This window comes from Diadema antillarum, unplaced genomic scaffold (assembly GCF_040938485.1).
Source record: "Diadema antillarum isolate AM-2024a unplaced genomic scaffold, OU_Dant_1.0 seq00000423_RagTag, whole genome shotgun sequence".
NCBI classification, from domain to species: domain Eukaryota; kingdom Metazoa; phylum Echinodermata; class Echinoidea; order Diadematoida; family Diadematidae; genus Diadema; species Diadema antillarum.
The window spans coordinates 1,121,509-1,136,205 of NW_027271406.1; the positions used below are offsets into that span (position 1 = coordinate 1,121,509).

The 14,697-nt window shown below is 37.9% G+C and overlaps 1 protein-coding gene across 1 annotated transcript; it reads right to left on the reverse strand.

Annotated features, from left to right (window-relative positions):
- Positions 1 to 6,187: 6,187 nt before the first annotated feature.
- On the reverse strand, positions 6,188 to 10,637 carry LOC139732430 (chloroquine resistance transporter-like). Its single transcript, XM_071643291.1, has 4 exons — positions 10,081 to 10,637; positions 9,222 to 9,466; positions 7,681 to 7,776; positions 6,188 to 6,593 (listed from the first exon to the last, which is right to left on the reverse strand). The coding sequence occupies exons 1-4, from the start codon at positions 10,607 to 10,609 to the stop codon at positions 6,195 to 6,197; spliced, it is 1,269 nt and encodes a 422-aa protein (XP_071499392.1). The 5' UTR covers positions 10,610 to 10,637; the 3' UTR covers positions 6,188 to 6,194.
- Positions 10,638 to 14,697: the final 4,060 nt, after the last annotated feature.

Below are 14,697 nucleotides of genomic sequence, written 5' to 3' on the forward strand. Positions count from 1 at the left end.
ATTTGGCTTTTGATACAGGCCTAGAATGTTTGTTTGTGTTAATAGCCAATTTAATTACCTTTCTATGGTATATAATACATTAACTTTTAGCCATATATCATATTCATTCATTCGTTCATTCATTTATTTTTTCATCTCCAACAGAACTTGTAAATACTTTTTTTTTCACACAAAACGTAAGTAGGCTACATATGTGTCAACATTACAAAATATGACAAATTATATTTATGGAAAAACAGACGATAGGGTGAAAAAAAGAGCTCAAAGAACATCTGAAGTTTAGAAAATGCAGGAGATGAGGAAGAATGCTGAAGAAGCAATGCTTGTAGCGTACATTTCCCCCCAATATAGTAAAACAATTATAAATAGTGTATCATTGATCTTCTGCTTTGTACACGAAATTAGATTTGCAAAATGAGTTACTCGAGTTATATGAGTTATATATGAGCAATATAGAGTTAAATGAGAAATATGAACTTGAAAAAGTTTTTACTTTCTTTCTTTTCTTTTTTTGCTGAGTGTATTTTCACCTGTCTTTGAGATTGAGCGTAATCGTGTCCACGGACCTCTCCCATTTTTCTCCTTTTTCTTTTTCTTTCTCCATGCATTCTTTTCTTTGCTCCTCTTTCCTCGTTCTGCCAGTGTCTGCGTTGTCCAGTAACTGTATGCGTGCCGTCTTTTTATTTCTGTGTTTTGATGTTGTTGTTGTTGTTGTTGTTGTTGTTTTGATTGACTGCATACTGTCTTCTCTTTTGGTCACATTTCCTGTTATACATGGCCAAATGAATAGTGTCTGGGACTCTGTGCCAAAACATGCACTATATATGTTGCAATATTTTATTATAAAACAAGTACTCTTGATCGTATAATTATGCTTGTATTATCAGCATCTTACATTGCTAATTTGGTGTTGCTGTTTGTTCTCTTTTGATTTCCACGTTCTACAAGCTTGGCTTTTTAGTGGAACACTCTTATCCATCGTTATGATTACTTCTCTTGTTACAATGACGTGTGCATTGTTCCCTTTTTCTTTTTTGTTACAGTAGGAACCTATACCATTCGTGCATTATATCTATATTGTGTTCAATGAACTGTCCTTCCCAACTGGATTGAAGTCGCAAATGTATGCAGCAGTACTTTGTGGTATACAAGTATACTTTTTAATGTAAATAGATAAAACTAATGAATGAAAAAAAGTGTATCGTCGATGGTTTTAATCTCATATACAGCGTTATGCCCAAAAGATAGTCATGATTATCATGAAATAAATGTATTTTTTTCTATTTTTTTTTCTGTCAGATATACGTGTTGTCATTTTCATGTAGACCTATATGATTTCCGTGAAAAAAAAAACGCAGAAAAAAAAATCAAAGTGAAACTGACACTGATGGAAACCGTGGGTCATTGTATACTCTCTTAATCCTTTCTCTGTGCACCGCTTTAAAATTCCCTTATAAGTGCAAAGTTTGACCAAGCATTTCAAGATATATCCAAATAATCATTTTGCAGCAGCAACACATGAAAATGCATATTGCATATATGTGGCAAAGCAGGTCATAAATATCGTATCTCATCCTTTAACGGTATGACAACTCGACTCACTCTTACAACTTGCCTTTTGTTCATCATACATTTTCATTATTATGGAGAATGAAATAGATTTCCCGAATCGAGGGTATAAGTAGGCTATTGTATACAACAGTATCAAAATATATAGCAGAACACATCAAGAAAGATTCATGAAAATCGGGCACTACATCGAACAGTTACCTTATTTCAAATTTTCAGTGCCGTCATCACTGCATGCATGAGAAGACTGCAAAAAATGTTTGACGTCAAGTATACCCTACAAGTAATATATACCCATATACCCTACAAGGCAGCTTTGCTTTTTAATTGGACCCTCCGTTTCCATTCCAATCCTTGTACTGCATGTTATGTATATATCTTAGAAAATTAATTTATGTTGTTAATCATGATCACATGTACATTTTTGAAATTGTTACAAAATATGTTCTGTTACTGATTGTATATAATTTTTTCCTGTTTATTTAATGGAAATGAAAAATAAAGTTGAAGAAAGTTGGGTTTTATAGCACACATTGAAATATAACATAAGATAAAACAATGTAAACAACATCAAGAACAAAATGTTAACTTTTCTATATCCTAATGAAAAAAAAAGCGCTCTTTCAGAAAGCAGGGTATTACAAGGTTTAATGTCACAGCAAATGAAGGAATGTGTACTTTTAATCAAAATGAAATTTTGTGAAATTCTCTTTACATTTTCTCTTACTGTCTAGTATATTGTTGTCCTTCAGTGACGTCATGAACTGTATTATTTTTTTTGTATGTTCAAGGTGTATACATTATGTATTATCATTTTTTATAGTGAATTTTGCATCGAGAAATACGAAAATGAAATTGAACTGAAAAGTGTCCTTGTTTCATTTTGGAAATTCCCCAGACTGTGATCGAGACTGCCATTTGATTATAGTCATTCTTTTGTTTCCTGACCCATTTCCGACATTCTCTAAAAATTATGTCGAAATACTTTCACATTAAAGGCCACTAACAGACCAACAAACACAAAATTTGCAACGAAAACATAACGACCTTCATTATACGGATATAACAGAAATAAGTATTATTATAGATAGGGAAATTACTAAAAATACCCCCCCCCCCCCAAAAAAAAAAAAAATGTAAGAACGAAAAAAAGACTCGGCATGCATGATTTAATGTACGTTGTAAAATAAGTTGAACCCAGCATTCTTTCTGCAGTAAGTATGGATATTAATTTTACAGGCATAATTCACCATTTGCAGATGAAACAAAAAACAGCATTAGTGCTTCAAAACAGCTCTAAAACGTGAGTTAGGGATAGAAACAACCAATGTAAAAGTTTGAACAGGTATTGTTTGAATAAGTATTAAGTATTGTTTATTAATAACAAAACTTTTTCCATCCTAAAGCGTCTACAGCTATGGTTTGAAGCAAAAATAGTGATATCTCCGTACATTTTAGGCTTTATTGCAAAAATTTTACATGGTATACATGTGTTGTGATGCAACTGACCTACACATATTATGCATCAAAAAGTGATATCTTGAACATTTTGAAATCACTGCTCCCAAAGGTAATTATAAAATGGGTTCAAGAATGTAGCCAATAGGAAGCGCTGAAATGAGACACACCTCCTTCCTTTACTTCAGTACAACTGCACTGCCTGTAATCCTATGGTAGATTGCCGATCGTCTGTGCGCGCGGCGGCTCCTTTGATGAATTGCATGCATACGCGTACGCGCTGTCAATCCTGTAAACAACTTCTAGTTCGGGCTGCCGGCCGGCCGGCCTGTCTTCCCTTGTGCATAACATATGTGGCGTACGTACGTATACTGTACTATACGTACACTTTGTACAGTACAGTAGACCAAGCGTTATGGGACCGGACGCGTACATGGAGTCACTTTGAAGAGCAAATCCAACGATTTAGCAGGTCAATTCTCACGCCGTTTTCAGAGTATGTTGTCTAGTAGGCCTATATGAGGAGTCTATATCAAGTCTTTAAGGTAAAGGGTGCATATCCTATGTAAAATAAGTAAGTTTTCATGCGGGTGTCCGGAAACCCAACCCCCCATTAGAGTCTATACTTATACTGTATGTGCGGGACTTCCGCGAGTGCGACGTGCGTAAAAGTTTGGGACGAACATCTTCGGACGTCTTGACCCACAAAGGTACGTGAAAAACGCTGAAAAATGATGTTAGTTTTCGAATTTTCGACCCATTTTATAAAACAAATGATGCACAGGATTATTTCGTGGCGTTAGTGTAGGCGTAGCTCACTCTCGGGTATTTACAATGTAGTGCAACATGCACTCGGCTTCGCCTCGTGCATGTTTCACAATTGTAAATACCCTCGAGTGCACTACGCCTACACTAACGCACTCTATCCTGTGCATCATTTGTATAACAGTACCTTTAAATCATGCACTGCTGTCAAAGGTAAACAATACCTTTAAAGGGATCGTATAGTTTTGGTTGAGACCTAATTTCAGGTTTCTAACATTTTTTGGTGAGATCTGCAGAGAAACCTCTTATGAAAAGAGCATGTAATTCCATGAGGAATTTTTCTTTGATGACAATTGGTTTTGAAATGGCCGAGATATCCAAAACAGAGTAATTCTGATAAGTGTGGGACCAACACTTTATTACAATTACTTTGTTTTACTTTGTTTTTGGATGTTTCAGTCATTCCAAACCCAATATTCATCGAATAAACTTTGAATTCCTCTTAAAATGGTATGTTCTGTACTATTTCATAAGTGTCTTCTTGGTATTTCGCAAAAAGTTGAAAGCCCAATTCTCATCTCCACCAATACTGTACCATCCCTTTAAATGCGCTAAGAATACTGATGTGCGGTATTATAGTAGTTATTCTTTGGTTGCTCGCTTGTTTTTTTGGTGGGTTTGGGTTTTTTTAGGGATGTGATGTATGATCATAATGTTTGTAGCTGCTTGAAATCATGTTATTGTTCGCCTTCTGAATTCAAGAAGGCCTCTCTTGGTTGTCGATTCACTAAAAGACTGTATCAAAGGTCATTCAAGCAATGCAAAGCAATCAGAATTTTTAGTGACATTCTTTATTTTTCTGAGGGATAAACCTTCGAATACAATACGATTTTATAGATGCAGTATATTGTGTGAATTCTTTGTTCACTGTTATTCAGACAATACGCACCACACACACACACCCACACACAACGGCAGTCTCCTTCAATAGAGCAGTTTTCTATTTAGGGTATTCAATACACTGAATGTATGGTGTGTGTGTTTTTTTTAACTATAAAAACCTGTCATATAATATAGTGCTGATTTATCACATCCATGCATTCGCAATGCATTTAAGTTCTTGACATTTTTTTGCGAGTATTAGTTGGTGCTATGTCGGGCAAGCCTTGGCAAGTTTTATTTTTGTTGTTGTTGACAGGAACAATCTATGTTGGAAAGGGGTGTACAAAATTAGATATGTCGTAATTGAACAGGCTTATTCTGCACGACAGATCTCATAACGTTGTCCAATAGAAGTTAACATCTATTGATAACGGAAGGAAGATGCTATACACTACTGACACACCAACACAAGTGAAGTTTGTGCGCTGTATTTCACGTCTCTTTGAAGCATTATAATACAGAGTGTACAACGATATGCATTATTTCAATTTCTCATTTCCATATTTAAGCGGGAATTCATTTTTTTATACTTTTCTTGAAAGTAACATCTGCATAGTTTTCACAAGATATAAATCAAAGTCCAGCAGGGCCCCATTTCACAAAAGATGTTATGATAGCAACCCTTGCTGGAGTGACAACTTCTCATAGCAACAGCCAATCAGGAAGATGGATTCTTGTCGCTACCATGACAATTGCCATTCCAGCAAGAGTGCTATCATCTATCAACTTTTTATGAAATGGGGCCCAGATGCAACAATTATACTGTCACACAGAACCATATCATCCATACTTAACAAAAATAACAATATTCTGAAAACCTCTACTGACATTGGTGACCCTATCTAAGAACTAAAAGGTAGAATATCATAAATTTACGGGCCCAGCGAATGATGCACAGGCCTATTTCGTAGCATGAAAATGGGATGCTCTCGTTTAACTTTGGGAACAGTCTAAAACCAACTCGCTGCGCTCGTGGGTAAACTCGCGCATCCAATTCTCACGACCGATCCACTTGACTCTGTCCTGGGCATCATACTAGTATACTAACTGGCATGGAAAGTATAAAAGGAGAATATTTTGTACAGATCTGCACAATAGCTATATATTTCCGCATAATGAACAATACACAAGAGAGAGTCGATTCATAGGAACCACATCAACGAAATAAAATTTCTTTGGAAGCATTCATAAGAAAGGCAAACATTCCATAGATACAATATTGCTTATAGTTATGAACTGAATGACCAACTGCCCCAAATTTAAAAACAGAATCATTCTTATACATATACCTATCAAAAACTTTACCCACTGTCCAAAGTAGGCTCACGTATTATCAAAGCTCAATTTGCATGGATGTATATATACTAAAACAAACAACAGTTCGTGAATTGTTCGGACTATACATTTCAAATCCACAAGTAAACAGCCATCCTGATTTTGTGACTGTCTAGATGAACCATTTAGTCGTCGGATGCGCTTGCTTGCGCGCGTTGCTCCTCCGCTTTACGCTCTTGTGCCCCAAAATAGTTATACATTACTACCGCGGGCACCATTATTAGAAGTCCCGCCAGTACGAAGCCCGTAGCGAGATTGAAAACGGGATGCCAGTGGAACGACGGGTCGGACGAGAACAGCGTCCAAAACAGCGCCCCTAGCGGGGTGACGAGCGCCTGGACGACCACGAGGTACACAGCACCCTCGGCGAATCGGACGAGTAGGAAGATGAAGAGGTTGGCGAGGCAGTACGCGATGATGAAGAGAGCTGAATAGAGCACGGCGTCGCTGCACTCTGGATCTTGTCCGTACATGCACCGCGCTCCGTGCGACAGGTTATCCCAGAACTCCCGAGGACTGCTCGCCTGTAGATCATTACAAATTCAAATTCTAATATTATTTCATTTTTCAACAAAAAAAAATGTATACATATCACTTTCTTTCGTAACGTAGAATAAGCTAAGGAAAACTATGTGAAATAGAAAGTTATATATACAATAATAAAATGTGATACCTTATAGCAATCATAGACCTATATGCGGCATTGTCATGAAAAACTGAAGTAATCAAAGTAAAGTAAACAAGTGCGAAAAATGGAGGGACCCACTAAAAAGACAAAGCTTGTAGAATATGGGCCCCTCTGGAAGAGAACATCGATAGAAAAATAGGTTGAAGAACACAAATAAAAAAAAAAAAAGGTCTAGAAGCCAACTGAAAAGACAGAGTAACAAACAGTGACACGAGGTATGCACACACGCGAATGGGTATGAAACGAGACTGGGACAACAAAAAATAACACTAAAGGGAAGACTATTTTGTCCCCTTTTGTCTCGTAACTTTTGTCTTGTCTCATACATGAGACAAGACAATATGAGTTACGAGACGAAAGGAAACAAAATTAATTACGCCACTCAGACATTCGAGCTTTACAGATTCAAAACCCCGAATTTCAACTGGTGTTCACTGTTGTACTCTTGATACATGACAATAGTATTATGTGTCATATCAAGGTTAATGATCTCAAGTCAGCACAGTCGTGTGTTGCTTGCACACTTTGGAATACCTTGTATATTGATTGCCTTTTTATAATGATTTTATTTCTCTGTTCTAGTTATCGTTACAAGTATTAGAATCATTTCTTTTGTTCAAGAGCGGAAGTCTGCCCTGATTCACAAACAACTGACATGAAATAGAGTAGGCCTATATCCATTTGTAGCAACGGCAAAGCACAGGACCCTTAGATTGATAATGAAATTGAAAATTATATTGTTCGGCCCTCTTGGTTTTATTCTAAGTAGAAGGACAGAATGAAATGACAATCGGGGCATCCCAGAAAGACGGTCAGAAAAGAGTTGATGAAGAATACTGAGGTGGAGAAAGGAAAAGAAAATGGAAAGAGAGAAGAAGGAAAATCAGTATTTTTTTTTAAATCAAAACAAAAGTTTGTCTTACCGCCCCAAATCCTGGAATGAAATCTGTCCAGAAGAGCCCCCAGATAATGATAGTACTGTATAACTGGACGAATGCTTGGAAGATTAATGATTCCGTCTGTGAGAGTATCGACAAAATGAAAATGGATTCATGAAGTATGATCAATAAAATGAATGACATCTTCTAGATCTCCTAACTCCTCAGCACCCAACTCATCCTGTTTGTTACTCTCATCTCTTTTTCTCTCTCAACGCTTCTCTCAACTTTTGTCTTTCTTTTCTTCGTCTTAACCCTATAACTAGCTATTTAGCGAGCTTGAATTCCTAGGGGGGGCATTATGCCCCCCCCCCCTTCAGATCTCGGCGGTTGATCGCGCGATCGCCGCAAAATTTTGCATGAACATAAAGCCGGATGTAATCTACAAGATTGTTAAGTTAAATTTTCAAAAAATTTGCATTTTCTATTTTAAATTAATTAATTATTCAAATATATGCAAAAACCCTCATTTTCGTCTGTAATTGGCTTATTAAAGCTTATGGAATGCTGATTTTTGGTGTTAATATTTCTAGTGACATTCCGACCATTTGTGCGTTAAAAAAATTCAGAATCAAAATTAATTTCTTATGTTTTTTATTGTTTTATCAATTTTTATATTTCACTGTTTTTTCGAACTTTTGTTTTTGTTGTTTTTTCCAGCAGAATTTGTCATATGCATTTTTTGAAGCATAATTATACTAAAATAAATTGATTTCAGCCATTAAAATTAAAATTATGAATCTTTATATGAATCAATTGAAAAAAACACAATTTGTATTGGCTTTGTACACAAAATCACGTTTTTGAGCAATTTTGGGGTTGACGAAAATTTTTTGATGGGGCGTGGCTTCGGAACGGTATGCCCGGGCGCAACAAATTTGGTCTCAAAAGTTGCGCGAGACTTGAAAGTAAAAAGTCAGCGAGCGGCGCGGTCAAAAATGTTTGCGCGCCGGAATGGTCGCGGAATTCGTCGAGGGGGGGGGGGTCATTATGCCCCCCCCCCCCCCCCCCCCGGGTAAGTTAGGGTTAAGGATTTCGTGAAAATATATCGAAGCTGATAAAGATGAATAAAGTCACTGTTGGTGACACACAAAGTCACCGTTTGCATTGTGTAAATACAACTCCATTGTGTTGTCATCCACTTTCGGTGTGATTTTTTTTTTCGTAAGACTCTTGATAGTGATCGTAAGTCTGTCTATAATTTTTATTAGCCAGCTGTTAGCGTTAAAAACACAGCTATACAATAGTCTACATTCTCAACAAAAATGCCAAAGTTCGTATGATAGAACATCGTGCATAACTGTAGGCCTATATACAGGATCATGAAATTGTCGAATAAGCTTGCATCAATTAAAAAAAAAGCAATGCGCTGTATTATCGTGATTTGTTTATGTCATGTATAGTCATTGAACAGTGACAAGGCAGCTGTTATCTTTGAGTTTGTACCATTACAACAGAACAGTCAGAAATTCTGAATATTGAATTGAGGTATGGGTTTGGTCCTGTTGCGGACCATCCCTACTTACCTCATCTTGTTTGAGTTCTCTTTCCAAAATGGAGTTGAGGATGCCAAGAGGGAGAAATCCAAGGGTGAAGACGAAAGGCCAAAGGACATGGGAAATCCCCGACGAACCTTCCACAGACGGTGACGAGTTGCTGCCCACATCCCCATCCGCCTTCGGCTGGTCGACGCTGAATATGACCGGCTCGAGCGAGATGAAAAGCCCGATGAGAACCACACCAGTGCATACCAGACGAGCTCGACTCACCCCTGCAGTTGATAATGGTTTATCTTATCTTCTATTTTCAACGCAAAATTACACATTCCAGTAGCTATTTCCTTCACATCAGAAACAATTTCGCTAAAAGCAATAAAGTATTATCGGGTTGGCTCTGCTGCTGAAGTGCTATTCCAGTGATTATAACATTCAAATTGATTTCTTCCGACGGATTGGAATCTCTGCGTACTTCTGACATTATACCTTTGACATGATGTACATTAACTTGTATTTGGGTGCACGCTAAGAGACACCACGAGTCACACAGCGCACGAGTTTTATACAATAGGCAAACAGGGCCTTCTGGGCAAAAAAAAAAAAGGCTTTACGAGCCGGATATTACGGGGCTAATGTATGCGCAGTATCGGTCGTGGTGGGCCACAGGACTCATGGGCCTTATTTGCCTTAACTCTTAATTACGGTATACAAATGGTTTGTCAGACAGTCAACGAGTAGAATTAAGCTTTCCCTCTGATTCTGGTGCCAAGCTACGTATAATCATTATTAAAATGTTTATATTTTCGTATGTGATACAATATCTTTTTGCTAGCTGAGAAAAAAGAAATAATTGGGATGTCGACCGTAAGAACGCTCACAGCTTGGTTACCTTTTCTGAGAATGATAAAGCGGCAGATGACAGTGAAGGGAATGATGGAAGTGCTGAGTATGGACTGGAGTTGAGGACTGGTCCGTGAGGGGTCGCTGGCATAGACCACCAGGAGACCGTTCATGGAGTTCAGTGCCCCAACCAGGATCATGGTGCGATGGCTTACGGTTGGTCGTAGGGGCATGGTGGGCTCGATGTACTTGTTGATGCCCACGAGGAGGAAAAAGAAGAGTGGGAACCAGAGTGAACTAAAGAAGAGAACGGGGTACTCGTCTGTGGAGTTTGCCGTCGTCATGGACTGGGAGAGAAGTGGGAGTGTCACCACCATCATGAGGTTGCCTAGGATGGTCATTATGGTGAGAAACACGTTGAAGATAGGAAGTGGGATGTGAAGAACGTCTTTCCCGCGAAACGAAAATACGAACTCTTTACTCGAGGGGCCGCTCGGAGTGCTGCTGGGCTCCGCGTTCTCTCCTTGGATTTGGCCGAGTTTCTGCTCTTCCGGGAGGAACGGCGTAGTCGCATCCATGTTGTCGCCAAAGTAAGGACAGGCGTCGTGATCCATTGTATGCGTCATTTTTAAGAACTTCCGTTGCTCGTATAGTCGTGTGGAGATATCACTGAACTGCGATTCTCATGCTGGACCTTATGGCCCTAATGAAACTACTACAAGAAACAAAAAGAAAGTGAACAAAAAGAATCAACAATTATCCTTACTCAACTCCTTGTCCTTGCAATAAACACGCGTAAAATGTCACTGCACACGGTGTTGTCAACGAATCTCACTATCATTAACGTCCAGTGCCAGTGACAGAGAATTAAGTGTTCCATCATTCCTGCATAAACTAACACATTTATGGTTGAATATTGATCGACAGTGTGGGAATGAACTTGTCAGATAAAAATGAGATAAGGCACCGGTAAAAAAAAAAAAACAGCAATATTTGCTTTCTAGACAGCAACCAGTCAAGCAAGTCCCACATGTTTTACTCTGTAATAGTAGTCCTTGTACGCCTATATCCATCACTACTCATAATGTGAAACTACACATTAAAGGGATAGTATAGTTTTGGTTGAGACCTAATTTCAGGTTTCTAACATTTTTTGATGAGATAATGAGAGACTTCTTATGAAATATGAAAGAGCATGCAATTCTATGAGGAATTCAACATTTATTTGATGAAAATTGGTTTTGAAATGGCTGAGATATCCAAAAAGAGCGATTCTGATAAAGTGTGGGACCCACACTTTATTGCGATCGCTTTGTTTTACTTTGTTTTTGGATGTTTCAGTCATTCCAAACCCAATTTTCATCAAATAAACTTTGAATTCCTCTTAAAATGGTATGCTCTGTACTATATCATAAGTGTTTTCTCGGTATCTCACAAAAAGTTAAAAACTCAATTCTCATATCCACCAATACTGTACCATCCCTTTAAAGGGGATGGCTAGTAACCGATCAGTGGGAATCAGTGGGAATGCTGAGGGATGATTGTTCCAATCCTTGTGGGATTCATTTAAGAGTACCTTATATATCTACTGTTGTGTGAAAATTATTTGCTTCAGAACGGTCTCATATTCAAGTAATGTGCAGATTAATGCCCCGTCACTGACCAGGCACGCTAACCTGGAAACATTAAATTGCACATTACGTGAATATGAGACCATTCTGAAGCAAATAATATTCACACAACAACAGATGTTGTAACGTACCTGGTACTCGTAAACGAATCCCACAAGGATTGGAACAATCATCCTCCAGCATTCCCACTGATTCCCACTGATCAGTTACTAGTCATCCCCTTTAAAGGGCAAGTCAAACCCAGTATTGTGTTACTTCGTATCAAAGCAGAATGATCAGAGAAGCAGATGAGTCAATGACTGAGAAAAATCGCACGCACAATAAAAAGCTGTGTTGATTTTTGGGTGGTAACAATTTGTTTTGTAGACAAAATTTCACTTATTTCATTCTCTCAGATACTTGGGCACGGAGGAATATCATCCGCTGTCATGTAGGGGGGACATGCATGAATATATATAACATACTTTATTTCCTTTGCAAATTAAAACATGTGATGAATATTCCTAGGATACTACCTGCCCACAGGCAGGTAAGTACAAGGAAAGAAATACAGTGGACTCGGTCCATCACACCACGATTGACAGTTACACAAATATATACATGTATACAAGTACATTTACACACAAACATGATACATGAACAGCTGTTTCAGGACGAAAAGAGAAAAAAAACACTAAAATGAACTTATATCAGCATACATTTATTAACCTAAGAAACACACACACACACACACACACACACAAAATAACTCTAATCTTTCGTTCAATTATACGAATCTACCGAAATTCACTACCATTAATCCACCCAACATAATCATAATTATTTCACATCCAATATAATAGAAAAAACAGAAAAATATACATAATGATAAATACATATGCAAAACTATAAATCCTATAAATATACATAATTAACAATACAAAGGGGGAAAATCAAAATGGACATAACCGGCCCGTAAATAATTACTGTATATAAACGTATGATTATATGATTATGATTATAAACATAATAATTATTATGAATCTTATTGTATACCAAGAACAGGTATGAAGAGAATGAAAATTGGTGACTGTTTGAACAAATCAAAATGGAGAGCTGCTCAATACCGAGATCACACAGAGTCCAAAATTTGTCTCTTTCTCTAAAGCCTTTACAAAATCATAAGATTGGTAGTTACACATATCTAAATTGACACTTACAAAGAAACAGTTGTTTTGTTTTTGTTTTTGTTTAAATGTATGCCAGTTAATGAAAATTGACTGTTTTGGGTGCACCAGGTGGGTTGGGGAGGATGGCCTGAGGGCCCAAGTCATTTAGTTGGCTCTTTCCAGACCCGGGCTGCCCAACCTGGTGCACCCTTACCACTCCAGCGTATGTTCTGATTTCGAAATATGTACTATGAAATTTGTGAATGAAAGCCGAATAAATAATAATAATAATAATAATAACTTTTTGTGTGTCACCAAATTTTCATTGATCTATAGTACTTCTCTGATCTTTCTGTTTTCATTATATGAAGCAACATAATATTAGGATGTACTTCCCTTTACACGACAGAATACATGGTAATGCAATTAGTGGTAGGCATAATAGATGACGAAGACGTGATATAGAATTTCACTGTCATACGAAACAGAACTGCTATGACTGCATGGCGACGTTTGGCATTTTCCTTTTAGTTTCAGTTTACATGTGCACTCATGGAGCACATGCATATGGTCTCAATTCATCATACTTCCGTCAACGATGCCATAATAATGTTATTATGATAACCCGTTATTATTATTGAAAACGCTTTAGACGAATATAATATTCATGGAATATAACACAGCAAGAGAGAGAGACAGAGAGAGAGAGAGAGAGAGGGAGGGGGTGGGGGGGGGGGGGTGGAAGGTGCATGGAAAAAGGGAGAGTCGAGGGGAAGAGTGATCATGGGTCCTTAGAAGAGACACACCCGCGTAGTATTATTCAGCATCAGATTCGTTACAGTCGACAGCTGCATACACCCCTGTGTATTGCTTTGTATATAGTGATCTTTATAAAACCAACGAACAAACACACAAACAACAAATCAACCAGGAACTAAAATAGGCTTAAGACGTTGAGACATAGATGGCCACTCTTATACTCAAGAAACCGTCGAGTATTTCAGAGTGACACTATCACATTATGCCGATGTGATTATGTAATCTAGACTGGCATTATGAGGGCTGTGAAATACTAGTACTCATTCCCCGTGAGCAAATCAGAGTAACGAAGATCTTTCTATTATATTTCTAGGTACTGATTATCGAGTAAAATATATAATCATGTAACCTGCCGTAGTATACGTACCGAGAAGTGTGAGTTAGTGTCAACAATGTCTCCTGCGATGTTTCATGCTGCCGACGTGACAATCTTTCAGTAAAGTTTAGGTACTGCACGAGCGGAACTTGCGATTTCTTGATCCTGTCGGTTGGAAGAGAAGAGCGTTGGCAAAATGGGTGTTGATCGCTCAGCGTCGTCCCGATGAAATGCAAAGAAAGGTTCTCTGGCTCACAGCTCGCTGAACTAAATGCATGTTAATCACTATTGTTATTGGTTATAGCTCGAATTATGATATTGAACATCAAACGGGACGTTATATTTAGAAGTCACGAGCTTTATTGACCTTTGAAACTACGACAGCATATACTGCATGTATACACACACGCACACACACATGCACACACACACACACATCAAATGAAGCTCTGATTTACTTCCTGTAGTATCACTGTCAGTTTAGAAGGATCTTACCGCGTGTTTTTATTTTTCTACATAATTCTGAGTCAATCGACTGAAAAGATTCGTACATTTCCATTCATTCTGGAGGCTGCTGCGAAATGTGTTGATTGTGCAGAACACAATGACTCTTCAAACCCTACCCCATAATCACTTGCACATCAATGCACATTTTAAAAGGTGTCGATTTTGTTTTCTAAAATTCGTTATGCGAATTGTCCTACATTCGAGCTGAATCGCAAGGCCCATGTTTCACACACAGGAGCTATCGC

Bases quoted from the DNA above. Each gene is read 5' to 3' on its own strand.
- LOC139732430 (XM_071643291.1), bottom strand. From the start codon at position 10,609: ATGGATGCGACTACGCCGTTCCTCCCGGAAGAGCAGAAACTCGGCCAA. The intron at 7,777-9,221 runs GTAAGTAGGGAT...ATACTCTCACAG, and splicing joins GAGAACTCAAACAAGATGAG to ACGGAATCATTAATCTTCCA. The intron at 6,594-7,680 runs GTAAGACAAACT...AATGATCTACAG, and splicing joins TCATTCCAGGATTTGGGGCG to GCGAGCAGTCCTCGGGAGTT.